The sequence below is a fragment of the Festucalex cinctus genome, chromosome 10 (assembly GCF_051991245.1).
Source record: "Festucalex cinctus isolate MCC-2025b chromosome 10, RoL_Fcin_1.0, whole genome shotgun sequence".
NCBI lineage: Eukaryota > Metazoa > Chordata > Actinopteri > Syngnathiformes > Syngnathidae > Festucalex > Festucalex cinctus.
In genome coordinates, this window is record NC_135420.1 from 28,926,026 (window position 1) to 28,943,006 (window position 16,981).

Here is a 16,981-nt window from a genome sequence, read left to right on the forward strand (position 1 = left end):
GAAAATCTTGGTAAGTAACCTAAAAAAAAACAAAAAAACAAAGGAAAGAAAGAGATTGTTGTCTGTTCGTAAATGAGCTCACCCCGTCTAGCGCTGCGGAGAGGGCGGTCGCGTGGAGTGACATTTGTTTTTCTGCAACGAGAGGGCCGCACGTTCGATCCGAATACAGTGTTCAATATTTCCATATTTTATTCATTCATTTGTCATTGTGCAAACAACATGGTTAGAAACAACCCTCGTTCCCTTTGTTTATCACGGGCGTTGCGTTCCAAAAACTACCACTAGAATGGAAATCCACGTTAATTTGATTTATTTTTTTAATTACCGTTATTTATATATATATATATATTATTTTTTTTTGTTTTGTTTTGTTTATGAGCTATGTTTGTTTGTTTGTTTTATTTTGGTATGATTTTTACTTTATTATAAATTCTTTATATGTTCTTTACATTCATTTTTTCCATTAAAGGTATATAAGTAAGTAAATGGTATATAAGTATTTTTTTAATTTACTTATTACATTATATATTTTTTTCAGCTATTATACGTGTTTATTTGTTTTAGTATGATTTTTAGTTGATTATGAATGATTTTTTCATTCATTGTTTATATATATTTTTTCATTTACAGTCATTTTTTTTCATTAAAAGTATGTTTTGTTTTTTACTTCCTACAGCATATTTACATTTTATTTTATTGCATATTTATATTTATATATAGTATATTTATTATATTTTTTTTCATTTTGGTATGAATTTTAGTTTATTATCAATGCTTTTTCATTCATCATATATGTTCTTTTTTCATTTACAGTCATTTTTCCATTAAAAGTAAGTTTTTTTAATTTACTTATTACAATATAAAGCACAGTATATATATATATATATATATATATATATATATATATATATATATATATATATTTTTTTCATTTATTATGTTTTTTTTCCATTTTGGTATGCTTTTTACTTTATTATAAATGCTTTTTCATTCATCATATGTGTTTTATTTACTTATTAGAATATACAGCACAGTATATGTTATTTCCATTTATCACGTATGTTTTCCATATATTGCGGTTATCGTGACATCCCGACTATCGACGGTTATTGACTTCTTACCTTGGCATGCAACTTGTAGTGCAGATTTTGGTCTGCCAGCCAAGCGTGTCTGAGCGACTCGGTGGCGCTCATCCTCCAGTTTTTGCTCTTGACCAGCAGACGCGTGATGAAGTCTTTGGCCTCTTTGGAAACGCCCGTGAATTCGTCTTCCTCGAAGTTCCACTGACAGGCCAGAATGTTGTTGAGAGTCTCGTTGTCATCGTCGCCGAGGAACGGCGACAGGCCGCTGAGTCTGAACGGAAACGAGGACGGGAAGAGAAAGCCGGACGGCGAGTTTGAAAGACCAAAAAAAAAAGAACCCAAAAAAGTGGGCGGTGCTTGTAAACTCACAGCATGTACGTGATCACCCCGAGGCTCCACATGTCAGTCGGGAAGGAAACAAACTCGTAATTGATGACTTCGGGGGCCAAAAATTCTGGCGTGCCAAAGTTGACCTTCAGCTTCTCTCGAGGTTTATACCTGTTGCGAGTCGCACGTTGTAAAAAAAACATTTGACAAAACAAAAAGATGACAGATCATTCAAAAAAGAGATTTTTATTTTTTACCTCCGGGCGAGACCAAAATCAATGATTTTTATCTTGTTTGTGGCTCTGCTAACACAAAGAATGTTCTCTGGCTGAAAATGAAGAAAAAGGAGACAAATAGTAATGGGTCAAAATGAGGGGTGGGAACCGATTTTTGGGGTCTGCAATACAAAACGATTCGATTGACAATGATTTCTGCTTCGTTTTGTCGATGAGCAACTAATTGTCATGATCTACTCCAGCCAGACTCACTAATACTAATTAGCGCGCTACTCGTAAAACTTTTATCCCTCAAAAGAATGGATATTCATACAAAAAAAAAAAAACACGCTTCAGGAGAATATACAAAGAAGCATGACTTTTTTTCTTCTACTCTCTAACAGGGATGTAACGATACCGGCGATATCGTGATATCACGATATTAAAACTGCCACAATGCATCATCGTTGTCAACAATTCACAATATTAAAAGCAGCACATCTGTTAAAAAGAAAAAGAAAAAAAGAAAATGTCAGGTTGATTTGCATTTGTGCAGTTCTAGCACCCTCTGGTGGCTAGTTTTTTTGTTAGTGCAGTTTAATTTTCACAAGGCATGTTTTGGCCCTTCTATGTTTCAAATCCACGCTAATGGTCAGATGAAGGGAACATAATATGCTTGTGAAGCGAGTCAATATGTGGAGGAATTGCCTCAATACATATACTTATATATTTTTATATATAATATTTATAATATTTTTCATTGCTGTATTGTACAAAAGCACAATTTTTGTTGTTTTTTTTTGTTTTTAGTATGAGATCTTTTTTTTAAACAATATTGTGATTTTTTTTTATATCGCCATCCTCCCCACAATATCGTGATAAGATATCGTATCGTGGCCTCCATATCGCGATAATATCGGATCGTGATGTTTGGATCTCGTTACATCCCTACTCTCTAATGTGGCTAAAACCTAACTGTGTATCTGAACGCACGGAACCACACTGACCCCAAGTGGCCAAATGTAGCGTTCCGAGTACACAAACAAGGGGGCAAGACTGTGTCAAATAATTTCAATAAAATCGATTTTAGGACATTTAAAAATCTATTCTGAATTGTACGAAATGATAATCTGTTAAATCTTGTTTTTTGTATTTTTCGCACTAATCAAGGCCCATCACGGCAAAATCAAATTTTCCCCAAACGAGACGCTATAAAAAAAGGAGCAAAACGATTTGAAACGCTGACCTTGAGGTCGAGATGGAGGATGTACATTTTGTGCATGTACTGCAGTCCCTCGCAAATCTGCCGTATGAACAGCACGGTGTCGAACTCGGTCAGGTTGCAGTTCTCGTCAATGATGCGGTCGAACAGCTCGCCGCCCTCCACGCTGAGGTGCAAAAAAACCAAGCAGTTTTTCATCGTCATTCCACCCGACGCGTCCAAATGTCGTCCGACTTACTACTCCATGACCAGGATGATGTCAAAACGAGACTCGAAGGCCGCGTACAGCTGGATGAGGTTGCAGTGATTGAGCTGGTTCATCACCTGGATCTCGTTCCTCACCACATCCTCAAATATTTAAATCCAAATCCAAAATCACAATCATTGTTTACGAGTGGGGGGGGTGACCTCATATCTGTGTACTGCGTATACCTTTTCCTTCTGACTCCTGGCCTTGATGATCTTGGCAGCCAAAGTTAGGCCTGACGAGTTCTCGATGCACTTGTGGACTTGACCAAAACGCCCCCTGGTGGAAGAAAGTATAAACACCACTCAAGAGGGGTCCTTGTCAGCGCTGCAATGACTAAAACATTTTTCTAGATATGGTCTGCCAGATTTGGAAGTTTTGAAGTTTAAGTAAAAATGTATACCTCCATGTCAAAAAATACTACTACTAATAATAAAAATCATAATTAACTCGTTGCCATTTTGACTGAAGCAACCCCCTTCGCTCCAGGCTGTTTTACTGGATTTTGACTGATTTTGCAAGACCCACAGAATATTGTGTTCTATTGCTACAAAAACATGGAACCAACAAAAAGTAAGATGAGATTCTCTTCTTTCATCAGGGAAAAAAAAAAAAGTATATTTCGATCTGTTTCAGTTTTGCAGTAATTAGCATTAAAATATGGCAAAGTTTCAAAACACTGACAAAAATAGCTTGTTGCAACATGGCCATGGCTGATTTCTTATACTCTGCTGCCACCTGCTGGACGTTTTTTGAAATAAGTACCATTGCTTTAAGCCACCTCGTCAAGTCAGACGCGGCATCAAAGCATTGCGTGTGCTCTTGCAAAAAAAAAAAAAAACAAACAACGTGCAAATCCGTTTTTGGGAGTGAAAGTATTAAAAAATGTTTTTGCACGTTTTTGGGTTTGAATGAGTTAGACATTCGCGGACATTTTTCTCATGAAATATGTTATAATATATTCAATAATATCAAACGTTTGTGAATTGAACTATTAAGAGAAATGCACTCTTTCTTGTGGGCTATAAACGTGATTTCAAAATAAAGTCATGAGCGTATATTAGTATTTATATACTGTGCCATTTGTGTCAGTAATTTGAGAAATGTGCTAATCTCGGCTTTGAAAGTGAGGATCTAGCGCTGGTCTTGCTCACCCTCCGAGGACCTCGTCTCGGTTGATGGAGTAGAAGGCGGCGATTTGATGAGGTTTGGGAGTCACGATGCGATGATCAAACGGTGCTGATGGTGGAGGACTGGAGTCTAAGGAGAAGATACAAAAAAAGGAATGTTGACATATCCTGCTAGCGAACACCGCGATGGACAAAACAAACCCAAATACAAAGTCATGGATTGTTTTGACTTTGAAGTGATCCTACATTTGCTGCAATGAAGAATTCTTTGCTCCGCTCCACACTCACAATCACATATGATATCTTATCAGAAGATGACTCAAGAAGCACAAGAACCAGAACATCTAACGCAGCAGAATGGTTAGAGCCAGTCTGCTGTTTTCTCCTCTCCTTTGGGTGTCGTGTTTGATAGATGGTAAACCTGACATTTAATTGGTGTTCCAACTAGGGGTGCACCGATTATAGGCCGGCCAATTTTATCGGCCCCGATTTCCTTCATTCTGGAAGATCGGTGATCGGCCTCTCTCTTAAAAATAAGCCGATCTTTTCCACCAAGAATGGAAAACTGAAGGTAAATGCTGCTTGTACTGAAAAAAATCGGTATCAGCAATAATCTGGATCGGCAGGTCAGACTTTTTAAAAGATCGGGGATCGGTGATCGGCGGGAAAATTGTCATCGGTGCACCCCTAGTTCCAACTAAGTTTTTGCATTTGCATTATTCGGGTTGGACCACCGACGGAACTCGGGGCGTGGAAACCAAATAAAAAGAGAGGGTGAGGAGGGGATTTTTTATTTTTTTTTCCCCCCCAGAGTGCAGTAGTGAATTGTATTAGTCAGTTCCTCTCCTCTCTCCTCGCAAGCCTTGAACTGAGTGTCTTCTCTCCTTTTTGTGTCGTGTTTAAATAGATGTCAAATTAATCATCTAATTGGTGCACTGGCCGGGAATCGAACCAGTGTGGCTAAACGATTATTGTTGAAGGCGTGAAGACGTCAAGGCTCACCTATGAAGAATTCCTTCACGTCAGACTGGTCGTCGTTTCCTTCGCCGCCCTCCGCGTCGACGGCATCCGAGTCGTTTTTTCCTGGCTTCTCTCCGTCGGCATTTTGCTCTTTGGCGCCTTCCACTCGACTCTTTTTCAGATCGTCCTTCACCGCTTCTTCCGTGACGCGACGTTTGCTGCAGGCGGCCACGTCGCCGACCTCATCAGGGCTACAAACTCAACCTGGTTAGTTGTGGACGATTTGTCGAAATGACGATATCTATAAATACCTTTCTTGTTTGATGATCGAAGTTTCGTCAGGTTCGGATTGATTCCTCCGCTTGCCTTCGTCTTCCTCCTCTGCGGTCTTCTCCGGATCGAAATCTGAAGAATTGATTTCTAATTCCGCCTCTTCGTCAGCGTCCGAGTCTTCAAAGACATCCTCGCTCTCCTTATCGGAGTCATTCAGAATCAACGAGGGCGACTCGAGACCTCTCCCGTTTTCTCGATCTTCGGCGTTGTTGTTTCCATGAGAGTGGTCGATATTCTTTTGGTTGAGTTTCGCGACCTGCTCTGGCAGCGCCGATCCCGTCAGCGAGTCTTTGGTCGGAGAAAACAAAACATTTGAGTACACGTTCATGTAATTTTCAGGATTCTTCTTTTGAAATACGGAATGTGCGACGTATTCTCTTTCAAGTGATTCGAGAGGCTTACCTGAAGTTTCCAGGGACCTCCTCTTCTTCTGGGCTTTGGGGCTTTTCAGGTTGAGTTTGCCTTTGTCCTTGTCGTCCTTTCCCTTTCGGAAGGCAAAAGACAACAATTCAGCACGAGTGACTTGGACGTGAAACGTGTCAACGTCCTCAATGGATGCCTTCAAATATGTCTGTTGATCAATATCAATTTTTTATTTTATATAATATTTTGAATAGTTTTAATTGATTTGATATTGATTGGCTAAAAAAAAAAAAATCACAATAGTGTTAAATCGGCAGCCATTTTCATTGCTACATCAAGGCAAATGGAGCAGTTAAAGAGTTTACAAACAGCCAAGTTTGGCTTCGTACACTTTTGAATGAAAAAAAAAAAAAAAAAAAAGGAGAACTATTGTATGAGTTCAACAAACCGAAAAGGCTCAGAAGAAGTCCACAAACTGAATAATTGCACAATCTCTTTGGCGAAGAACAAAAATGTAATTTAGATTACATAGCTAGCTAGCTACTCGAGTCTAGCTAGCTATGTAATCTATAGCTAGCTAGCTAGCTAGCTTCTATGTCTATTTAAAGTAAACAAAAGAAGAAAACAAGTGATATCATTGAAACCTGAGAGAGGGGAGGGAACTTATATGCCATTTATTGTGACAAAATACAAAAGGAATGTCACCAAAAGTCAATAATGTGCTGGAATGTACCAAATATTGAAGAAACACATTCCGTCATGAATGTAAATACAGTTGAACAAAAAGATGCGATCACCTTGCAAATAATATGAAACTTGCACGTAAATTGCATCTTGATTCTCCATCAGAAAAAATCATGAAACAATCTTTCATTGTAATTGTAAAAAAATAATTACCTCAGGTTAATCATTTTTTATTAAGCCAAAACGCAGAATTCCAAAAATATTAGCTGCTATTAGTTCAGCTGCATGCATGATCAATTAAAGACATGTTCAACAAGAACCGACTCATTCAAACCCAAGAACGTGTAAATACGATTTTCTAATACTTTGTCCTTCACTCCCAAAAACAGATTTATGGTTTGTTTTTTTTTACATGCAAGAGCATAGAGCAGGCTTTTGTACAGCATCTGACATGAAGACTTGGTGTAAAGCTATTGTAGTTATTACAAAAAAAATGACCAGCAGGTGTCAGCAAAGTATAAGAGATCAGCCAGGACCATGTTGCAACAAGCTCTTTTTGACTCTTTTCACCAGGAATGTGAATATTGATGAAACTTATGCTAATTGCTCCAAAACGGGGTCAACAAGCAAGCTAATCGTGTTATTGAACATCATTTGCAGATGTTGTATAACGTCGATGTGGCTTTTAAAGCCGCTACTGCGACCGTGTCGCGCTATTAAGAGCAGCAGGCATTTGTCCCGTCGTCGCTTCAATCCAAGCCGGCGCTGATAAAGACATATTTAGGCCCAGATAAGCCGTCTGCGTTCAAGTCAAGTGGGGAAGCCACTTAACATAACAAACTATCTGAAAGGGACAAATCAGGGAACGACACGACTAAATATAGACTTACAAGGAGACGTGTTGCGCACAACCAAGGTTAAATTAGTTCACTAAAGCTAACGAAAAACTAAAATTCCAAAAACTATTTTGTGAACGAAATAAAATAAAAACGAAAATACATTTTACGTCTACGAAACTAACTAAAACTACCGAATTATAGCAACAAAAAAAACTGTCCTTCCTTTTTGTCTTTGGTCATGAATTGAATGCATGAGCCTTTGGGGATGATTTTAAATGTGATTTTAAGTCGATTTATTTCGATATTAACCGGAAAAAGGACGTTTGAAAGTGTCTCACACAGAAGTGACGTCATCTCGCAGCAGCCAATAGAAAAGCACCAAAAGATGACATCGCTCCCATGGTGTTTTGTTTTTTTGTTTTTTAAATATTGCGCACAAGTAATACACATTTAAAAAATAAAAAATAAACTAATACTGAAACTAAACTAAAACGAAGCATTTATTAAATAGCTAAAACTAATAAAAACTAGCAGAAACACCCTGAAAAATAATTAAAACAAAGTAAATTTAAAAAACAAAAACAAAACGAACTAAAATGAAAAATTCCAAAACAATAATAACCTTGTTCAGAACACATTCCAAATATTTTACTTCAACATCTAAGTAGTATAAAAAAAATAAAAAAATACAAAATAAATAAAAATAAAAAAGTTAAAACATACTTTTTATTTGATATTTTATTTGTCATATATTTGGCCATGTTTGGTGCAAGACTGTTATAGATATTCATGAATTGGAAAACATTGCTAAATAAACAATGAACTCAAAAGAGAGGGGAGGAATTATTTGAATATTAATTTAATTTTAATATCAGTCTAACAATAATAGGGTTGCAAAATGTATTTGCTCAAAAAAAAAAAAAAATCCTAGCTGTTTTTGCTGCATTAAATAAAATCTTTGAAAATATGTCTTTGTGATCACATGACACACTCAGACCAATATTTAAAACATGATGTAATTCTGGAATGACCCATTACCAGCACCACGATCATGCATTTTCGATCAAAAGATGCTAGCGCTCACCTTGCGTTTGTTTTGTCCGGCGCTCTTTTTTTTAAAGAGCAACCTCATCAGCCGGGAGCTCTTCACCACCTCCCCAATGACGCTGATCACCTGCTGGGTGCCCCCCAACACTTTCTCCACCGCTTCCAACCTGCGGTCCTGACTCTCCATTTGCTCGCACGCCCGCTCCACCGCCCCCAACAACTCCCCAAACACGAATCGCGAGCCGCTGCTAACTCCGGCGTCGCCGGCGCCGGCGCCCTCCTCGCTCATCCTCGCGTCCATCCTTCTCACATCCAGCGACAAACCGTCCAGTCGGGTCAGGACGGCGAGCTGCATGTTGAGCAACCGCTCCATCTGAGAGGTCAAGGAGTCCACGCGGCTCTCGACGCAGCGCAGGGAAGCGTCGTGGCAAGACGACGCGGCTTGAGACTTGTCCAGTCCGTTGAGCGACAGCTTTCGTCCGGCAGACTTCTGAGCGTGAAGAGGCTTGGGATCGTACATTTTGGCTAAAGAGTTGACCAAGGTGGAGTTCATGACGGATTTGCGTTTGACCTCTTCTCAGAAAGAAAACAAAACCGCTCATCAATAACGTCCTGTCGGTCATTCAGGCAAAAAATGAAAAATAAACGATTCTTAGAGGAAGTGGGAGATGTCGATTGAGCTGTCCCACAACACGCCAGTTGTGAGTTGAGTTTTAAGAAGCGCAAAATGGCTGGCCTCCAACCCAAAGTACAGCCCCCCCCCTACCCGACCCGTGGACGTCAGGGAGCGGGTGGCCAGTGATAACAGTGCAAGGTTCAAGTGGAATGATGGGGGGGCTTATGGGGAGCTGCTGGAGAGGATCCGCTATCTGACATTTGAGATGCCTCAAAGCTCTTTGGTGAAGGTGTTAGAATCTCGGGAATCTGGGACTGACACACCGCTCTGGACCAAGCAAAACAAACCAATAAAAGCAGTCAAAAACAACAACGCAGTGCGAACAACTACAACGTCGGTGAGATTTACAAGGTTTGCGCTACATTCAAAGGTCAAAGATGACCAGATCACAAAACCTCTCAGACCATTGTCAGAGACGCACATATTTCTAGACCAAACGCTTCCTTCCATAATAGAAATTCTAAACAAAAGATGTGTCCAATTATTGACACCAATTTTGTGTCAACAAGCTTTCTGAATCACTTTTGATGCAATGTTGATACAAAAACTTGGGTAGACTTATGCTGCATTCGAGGATGGTCGGAAGTACGTGACAGTTTACCGCTATCTCCCTGCATGAAATTATACGATTTAATTGTATGGAATGCTTATGAAATAAGATCAAAAGCAATACTTTAAGCAAAACTGCGAAAAGGTACGTTTTCTGGAGGTCAACATGAGTTTTGAAGACCACTATCCGCCATTTTGGTTGTTTACTTTCGCCTCGAACGCTTTCAGGTCTGTAGTGGCGAAAACCAACTATCTTAACTTCCGACCATCCTCAAATGTAGCATTAGATGGAGAGAAAACTCGAGTAGCTAGCAGCTAGCTAGCTAGCTATAGATTACATAGCTAGCTAGCTACTCGAGTCTAGCTAGCTATAGATTACATAGCTAGCTAGCTACTCGAGTCTAGCTAGCTATAGATTACATAGCTAGCAAGCTAGCTTGCTCCTATGTCTATGCAAAGTAAACAAAAGAAGAAAACAAGTGATATCATTGAAACCTGAGAGAGGGGAGGGAACTTATACGCCATTTATTGTAGCAAAATACAAAAGGAATGACCTCACACAGACATACAACAAAAGCTGATTGATACGTCCCTTGCTTAGGACACGGTGACTTCAACTCTTCCATGTCTCAGTACACTCAATCTCATACAAGGTGACAAATCGCTGGTGTCACCATCTGCCCGCGCTGGAAAAAATTGACCTGGAGCCTTTTCCGTTCCCTGTACTGACAAGTGGTCAGCTGTCAGGTTTAACACGCATGTCGCAGGTCATGTCTTACTAGCCCGGATGACGACTATGAGGACACTGCATGCGCAGACACATCCTGCAGAAATACTTTACATGATTCTTAACTCAGCAGCAGACAAAAGAAATTCACTACTACTCATATACAGGAAAGCATTGAACAACATTTAATCGAGACTAATGTTGACTCTTTTTCGATTTCTGGCAATATGGAATTGAACCTTAAAATAGCTAAGCTGGTTTATAGCAAAAGATGTAACTGTGACTTGCAATAGTTTTTGTCAGTCTGTTTCCGTGTTGAAGATTAAAATTACGCTAAATATGAGGCAGTTTTAGGCAATTTCCGGTCTAAAGTCGAGAGGACTGCGTTTCGAATCTGGTCTTTCTTTGGTGCTCTCAAACCCTGCAGGGTGTCCAGCACCCAACCCAAAATGGAGTTCCTGGTCAAAAGGGATTCGCCATACCATCATCATGACTCACAGCCATTGTCATCGTCTGAGACCAAAATAATACAATACAACCACATCGGGTTTCAGATCTCAATTGGGACCAGTAAAATCGGATACTCGCATGTAAGCTGCTTTAACATTTAGAACACAGGCAAATGTAAATTGAATTATGGTCATCACAGTATGTATGGTTATCAGCAATGATATACTTTGAAAGTAAAACATAATCTTAACGTTTGTTATTTTTCTGCTCCATGATGGGAGGTGTGCCAGGTACACGCGAATGGAAAGAAAGTCACACATGATTATCTCTCTAGCTGCACTGCTTTTTTTTCCTATCAGTATCAAGTTATGTGTCACCACCGACTGATGACAGTCCGTATCGCCACAATTCAGTGGGCCTTGATAACCGTGAGACTTTTTTTCCACCGAGGTAGCGGGCGGACACTGAAAAGATCCTTTAATGGACCCGAGGTGTGACATCAGTACGTGTAGAATGAGAGCGCGAGCGAGTTAGTGGGTGTAAACCAGTCAAGTGCCTGTGAATAAATTGCATAAGGTCCTCAAGTATGCGTTCTGACTTTAAAATAGACACAAGTTCCCCAACTTATAGCATTTGTTGCTAGCTGTCGCTGTTACGCAACTTGGATGACAACTGGGACTGTTTGAAAGAGGATTCGGGATAAACGATGACCTTGCGACACCACCGAATGAGTGTCGATCCTACCGCTTACAAACGTTCACACGCATGCGTGTGCATGCTTAGCAAAGAATTCCAACTGAGGATCCAATATCGTACATCTTATATTGTTAGCGTCAGCACAAACAATTAAATGTGAATATCTATTTTCATTAATTGCTCTAACTAGCAATACCACAAACATATTTCACTTAAATCTCTGAACACAAGGCTAATTGGAGACGTTAATAAAGAAAACTGTAAGCATAGTAGCTCAATAGATCGGTAGCTAGCTATATAGATGCTAGGTAGCTAGACATCTAGCTAGCTAGCTAGCTAGCTAGCTGGTTAATGTTTATCTTCTACCTCTACCTCTGTTAACTTTATAATATTATCAATTCAAGGGTGTATGCAGTACTGTTCTTCTACCACCAGATGACAGTAAATACTTTTGAAATGCCTGACATGCTACTGAGGACCATTTGGACGTCTGATACCAGAGGAGAATGCCAAACACACGCACACACGCAAACACATAAATAGGTTTGGGGTGTTCACATAACGGTCACGGCTCACTAGATTAACATAATTAGATGCACGGTGACGTCAATGGCACAGCGTGCTCACAAAAACAAAGTGGCGTATAAAGTTAGGAGCGGGTATTAAACAAAAGGGGTGCAAGATTTCATTTTGCTATTATTCCCGTAATCAGAATCAACTTTAGTTGTCAGGTATGTAAAAAATCAATGAAGGAATTTGTCTCCAGTAATGTATGTAATGTGTTCATTATGAGGTACGACAGCATGTATGAGTGACAAGGCTCAGCAATATTCATAAACAGGCAAAGGTCAGCCTACAGCGGAAAACAGCATCTGAGATTTTATGTGTTTATACTTTTTATAAACTAAAGGCATGGCCTTTATGCATGTTTCCCTTGTGTCTGTGGTTTTTTTCTGGGTAATCGGTTCTGTAAGGACCAGCAAGGCCTTCTATGCTGGCCTAAACATGATCACAGGCACCACATTTACAAACTATTGTTTTTCTTAGCTTCTGCTTCCAGTACTAGTACAGACACCCAAAGCCATAGGGGTGTGAATTGCCTAGTACCTGACGATTCGATTCGTATCACGATTCACAGGTCACGATTCGATTCGATACCGATTAATCCCGATACGAATGGTCACGATTCGATACCGATTAATCCCGATACGAATTTATAAGTCGATTGTTGCGATTTTTTTCCATTCAAATTTAGAAAATACTATCAGTAAATTTGTACATGTACACTGTAAGATTTGTATGAATATATTTATCTAAAACTTGAGGCTTATAACCGTGAGCCACTGTACACAAACAGTTTGCAATCTGTTTCACATTTGAACAGCATTAAAATAAAAATATTAAGGCTTAATGTGCCGTTCATATAACATTCTTCCATGCTCAAGGTGTGAATCCTAAAAAAAAATAAAAAAATAAAATAAAATAAAAAAAAAATCGATTCTGCCGATTATTGAATCGATTCGAGAATCGCGCGATGTAGTATCGCGATATATCGCCGAATCGATGTTTTTTTAACACCCCTACAAAGCCACCTGGGATCCACTTCGGCTAACACGCAAGCCAAATCAAGATTAGTAGTAGAAAACGAATGGATGGATGCCCCGCGGCAGCGTATTTCATATGCGGATTCGAGTCTAACCTCATCTGTCAGCCTATCCCATCACTATTGCAAAGCGGAAGGGGCTTAGAGTTGATCCTTGGTGTCGCCCAACCTTCACCTTCAACTCCTCCATCACACCTCACGGCTGTTCTGCTGCCCTCATCCACGCCCTGTACGATTCAAACATACTGCGCTTGTCTGCAATTCCAGATTTCCTCCTGCAGAATCCTCTCTCGCGGGCCTGTCATATAGACTTTCTCGAGATCGACGGAGACAGTGCAGCTATACTTCTGAACTTCAGTATACTTTTCTTTTAACACCCTCAAGACGAATAATACATCTGTAGTACTCTAAAATGTTACTCACTTTTGTTTTGAGTCTAGCTTCCCCTACTCTTTCCTCACCAACTTGATTCCTCCAAAGTTCCGCAACTTTGCTTGAGTGTTCGTGAAAACAGGCACAGCACACTTTCCCGCCATTCCTGAGGCACCGTCTCACACTATAGAATTCTACTGAACAACCCAATCAAATAAATAAATAAATTTAAAAAAAATAAAATACTCTGCAGCCACTTATCCCAAACACTTCCATAACTCCGCAGGTATGCCATCAGGGCCAGGTGCTTTTCCATTTTTCATCTTCTTGAGTGCCTTGCTAATGTCTTCCTTACCACTGATTATTATTACTTCCTGTTCCACATATATGCACAGTTTAAGCACATCAGTGACGTGCAGGAAATCCAGATAACTTAAACACTACAAAATTTCACAAAAATGACTAATTGATCAGTGGGGCAATTCAATTTCATGAATACTAATAGTGTCCTCTCTGCCATATGTTTCTAAGATACTTGTATCGGCACTATTTGTGAATATATTGTTTCTATTCTATTCATTTATACGCATATTCATTTGTAATTATGTGAATATAGTCGAGTGGTTTCTACTGGACGTGTTTGCGTTGCAAAAAGGGCACAGATTCGTCTGAGCGGTGCCGGTTGAGTAGTGCAAGGTGACAGAATTTAGATGTCACGGCTAGTGACAAACATGTGACGGTATCTTTTCCACTGACAAGTCTAGAGTGCACACAAAACATTGAAATTGTCGCTGGTGTAAAGAGTGCGTAGTTTTATCAAACAAGCTGCAAACTTGTAGCATCAGCATGTAAATTGACGTGTAAAATTTGAAAGTTTAAATGTTTGTAAATGGTTAAGGTTAGGTTGGATGGCGTGTCGACTTGCTAGGTTGTATTTTTGTACGTTTTTTTTTATTACTTGGTGAGCTGAAGGTGGCATGCTGGCAGGAGATCACGTGATACATTTTATCACCTCAGAGCTGGTTGTTGCAGGCCTGCAGCCAGTCTAACTCGAAGACCTACTCAAAGTCCTTGGCCAGGTTGGTGCAACAACACATCATGTTTAACGCATTTGCTCCCAAAGACGTATAAATACGTTCTCTTTTAAATATTACCATGCTCCCAAAGACGTATTTATACGTTTTTTAAATGCGTTTTATGCTAGGGCATACAAAAGGCTTTGAATCAGCCTCTGAACTGAAGAGAATGCTAATGGCAATGGTACTTATATCAAAAACGGCCAGCAGGTGGCAGCAGAGTTGAAGAGATCAACCAGGGCAATGTTGCAACAAAGCTGCGTATCCCACAGTTTTAAAGCGATGTGTGAATAATGATGAAATTTAGCTATATTCGAATGCTAATTGCTGAAAAACGAAGAGATAGAAATCTACTTTTTTTTTCCTGATGAAAGAAGAGACTCTAAGCTTTCCTTTTGTAGGTTCCATGTTTTTATAGCAATAGAACACAATATTCTGTGGGCCTTGCAAAATCAGTCAAAATATCTGGGAGTGAATGAGTTCATGCAACAAACCCTTATCTCATGTCGGGGAGGTTTTTGTCTGTTAATACAGATAATATGATGGCAACTGCTCCGTTTCTTTTACCTGTAAGTGTGGTGGCAGGCTCCTCCCCTTCTTTTTGACGGAAAACAATTTCCACAGCCGCCGCCACCACAGGAAAGTGGCCACCAGGCACACACTGCCTAATAGCCAGAGATCTTTATCCCTTCGGAAGGTCTCCATGATGGAATGCATCCTCTTCCTGGCCCCCGTCGTCCTACATAGACCTCGAAACTCTCGACTGTCTGGCCTGCGCCTCGGGCGGCGGACGCTAAATCACTGGCATGGGGCTCGAACGCCGGCCTCCGGGAGCAGCCAGATGAGCTCGGCGTAGACGTACATTAATCCCCAAGTGTCTTTCTCACAACGGCGTTGACAAAGAACAAGGGTTTGCTGAAAGACAAGCCACCCACCTACCCGCCTACCTAACTACCCATTCAGCCGCTAGCCGGCGTCCTCACTACCTCCCACTCGTGAACCTAAAAGGAGAACGTGCTGTCTGTGAGACGGGAATGGGACAGGTGGTGTTCGGTTCGCGGTGTCAGTGCGAATCAGATGCCTGCTATCCTTTAACTTCAGACACAGCACTTTGTACTCGCATGCATGCTCTGAAATATATTTCACAACAACAAGTACTTCTGAGCTTCATTTCCTCAAGTAATGGCAAATTTAACATATAGAGTAAACTTCCCTCCTTCGCAGGAGCTAGTCTGTTCCAGACTACGTGAAATCCGCGATATTGAAATAGCCTATTTATATATAAACCAGACACGTTTTCATAGCATTTATGGCTCTTAGGTTTTTTACTCATTCACTCGCCGCCATTATAACTGAAGCAACAGCCTTTGCTCCCAGATGTTTTACTGGATTTTGACTGATTTTGAAAGGCCCACAGAATATTGTGTTATATTGTTATAAAACATAGAAAATATCAAAAGAAAGATTAGAGTCTCTTCTTTCTTCAGGAAAAAAAAAAGTATATTTCTATCCATTTCTGTATTGCAGCAATTAGCATTAGAATACAGCTAAGTTTCATCAATAAGCAAAAAGCTTGTTGCAACATGGTTCTGGCTGATCTTTTATACTCTGCTGTCACCTGCTGGCCGTTTTTTGTCATAAGTACCATTGCTTTAAGCCACCTCTTCATGTCAGAAGCTGCATCAAAGTCTTCTGTATGCTCTTGCATTTAACAAAAAACATGTAAATACGTTTTTGGGAGTGGTGGACAAAGTATTAAAAAACGTGTTTAAAATAATACAGATTTAAGTGCATTGAATGTATCGAGAGAGACCAAAATATTGTAGACAGCGCGACAATGTGTCGCACATTCAAGCCTCGGAACAAACCCTTTTATCTGTGAGGGCGTGCATGATTGAATGACTTTTCATAGTCGACTGTAATGTGATGAAGGCGATTAATCGAATGACTTCACTGGTCAGCTAATCGGTTCAACCCCTCGTGAATGTGTGCAGTCGCTAAACATGACGGTTTATAGTTTAAGGAATTGTTAGCTGAACAGGAGAGAAGGCGTGTAACTATTATCTGTGGCTACAATTTGTTCAGAACACACAGTACGAGTTCTCACTGAGTTGAAAACAGGAACAAAAATAAGCCTTATTCCACTAAAGATGTACTGTACAGTATGTGATTGTTGGAGTAAGTGATGGAAATAAAAGTCAATTTTCCATTCATTTGTCTGTTGCAGTTTTTGCTGAAAAAAAATTGGCTAGCAAGCTAACTAGCTGCAGTAACTGGGCTACGTGGTTCTAGGATCAAAAACAGCGAGACGTTTCTGAACAGAGTCCTGTACCTGAAATTTCTAAAACTAATACGATGTTGTTAAGAAACTTTATTTTTTTTG

The 16,981-nt window shown here is 39.9% G+C and overlaps 1 protein-coding gene across 7 annotated transcripts in view; it reads right to left on the reverse strand.

Moving 5' to 3' along the window:
- Nucleotides 1-16,981, reverse strand: part of mylk4b (myosin light chain kinase family, member 4b) — a 34,542-nt gene that overhangs the window by 2,353 nt on the left and 15,208 nt on the right. For 5 of the 7 annotated variants that reach the window (XM_077534898.1, XM_077534897.1, XM_077534899.1 and 2 more), the window contains 11 exons: nt 5,919-6,000; nt 5,495-5,804; nt 5,226-5,434; nt 4,248-4,353; nt 3,279-3,372; nt 3,085-3,194; nt 2,871-3,012; nt 1,667-1,737; nt 1,452-1,580; nt 1,122-1,353; nt 83-132 (listed from right to left, as the gene is read on the reverse strand). In XM_077534898.1, coding sequence (XP_077391024.1) covers nt 88-132; nt 1,122-1,353; nt 1,452-1,580; nt 1,667-1,737; nt 2,871-3,012; nt 3,085-3,194; nt 3,279-3,372; nt 4,248-4,353; nt 5,226-5,434; nt 5,495-5,804; nt 5,919-6,000 — 1,530 coding nt within the window. In that variant the 3' untranslated portion in view covers nt 83-87. Of the gene's footprint in view, nt 1-82; nt 133-1,121; nt 1,354-1,451; nt 1,581-1,666; nt 1,738-2,870; nt 3,013-3,084; nt 3,195-3,278; nt 3,373-4,247; nt 4,354-5,225; nt 5,435-5,494; nt 5,805-5,918; nt 6,001-8,486; nt 9,008-15,165; nt 15,478-16,981 lie in introns of those variants that run through there. The other 2 variants (XM_077534901.1, XM_077534895.1) reach the window with 2 other exon arrangements.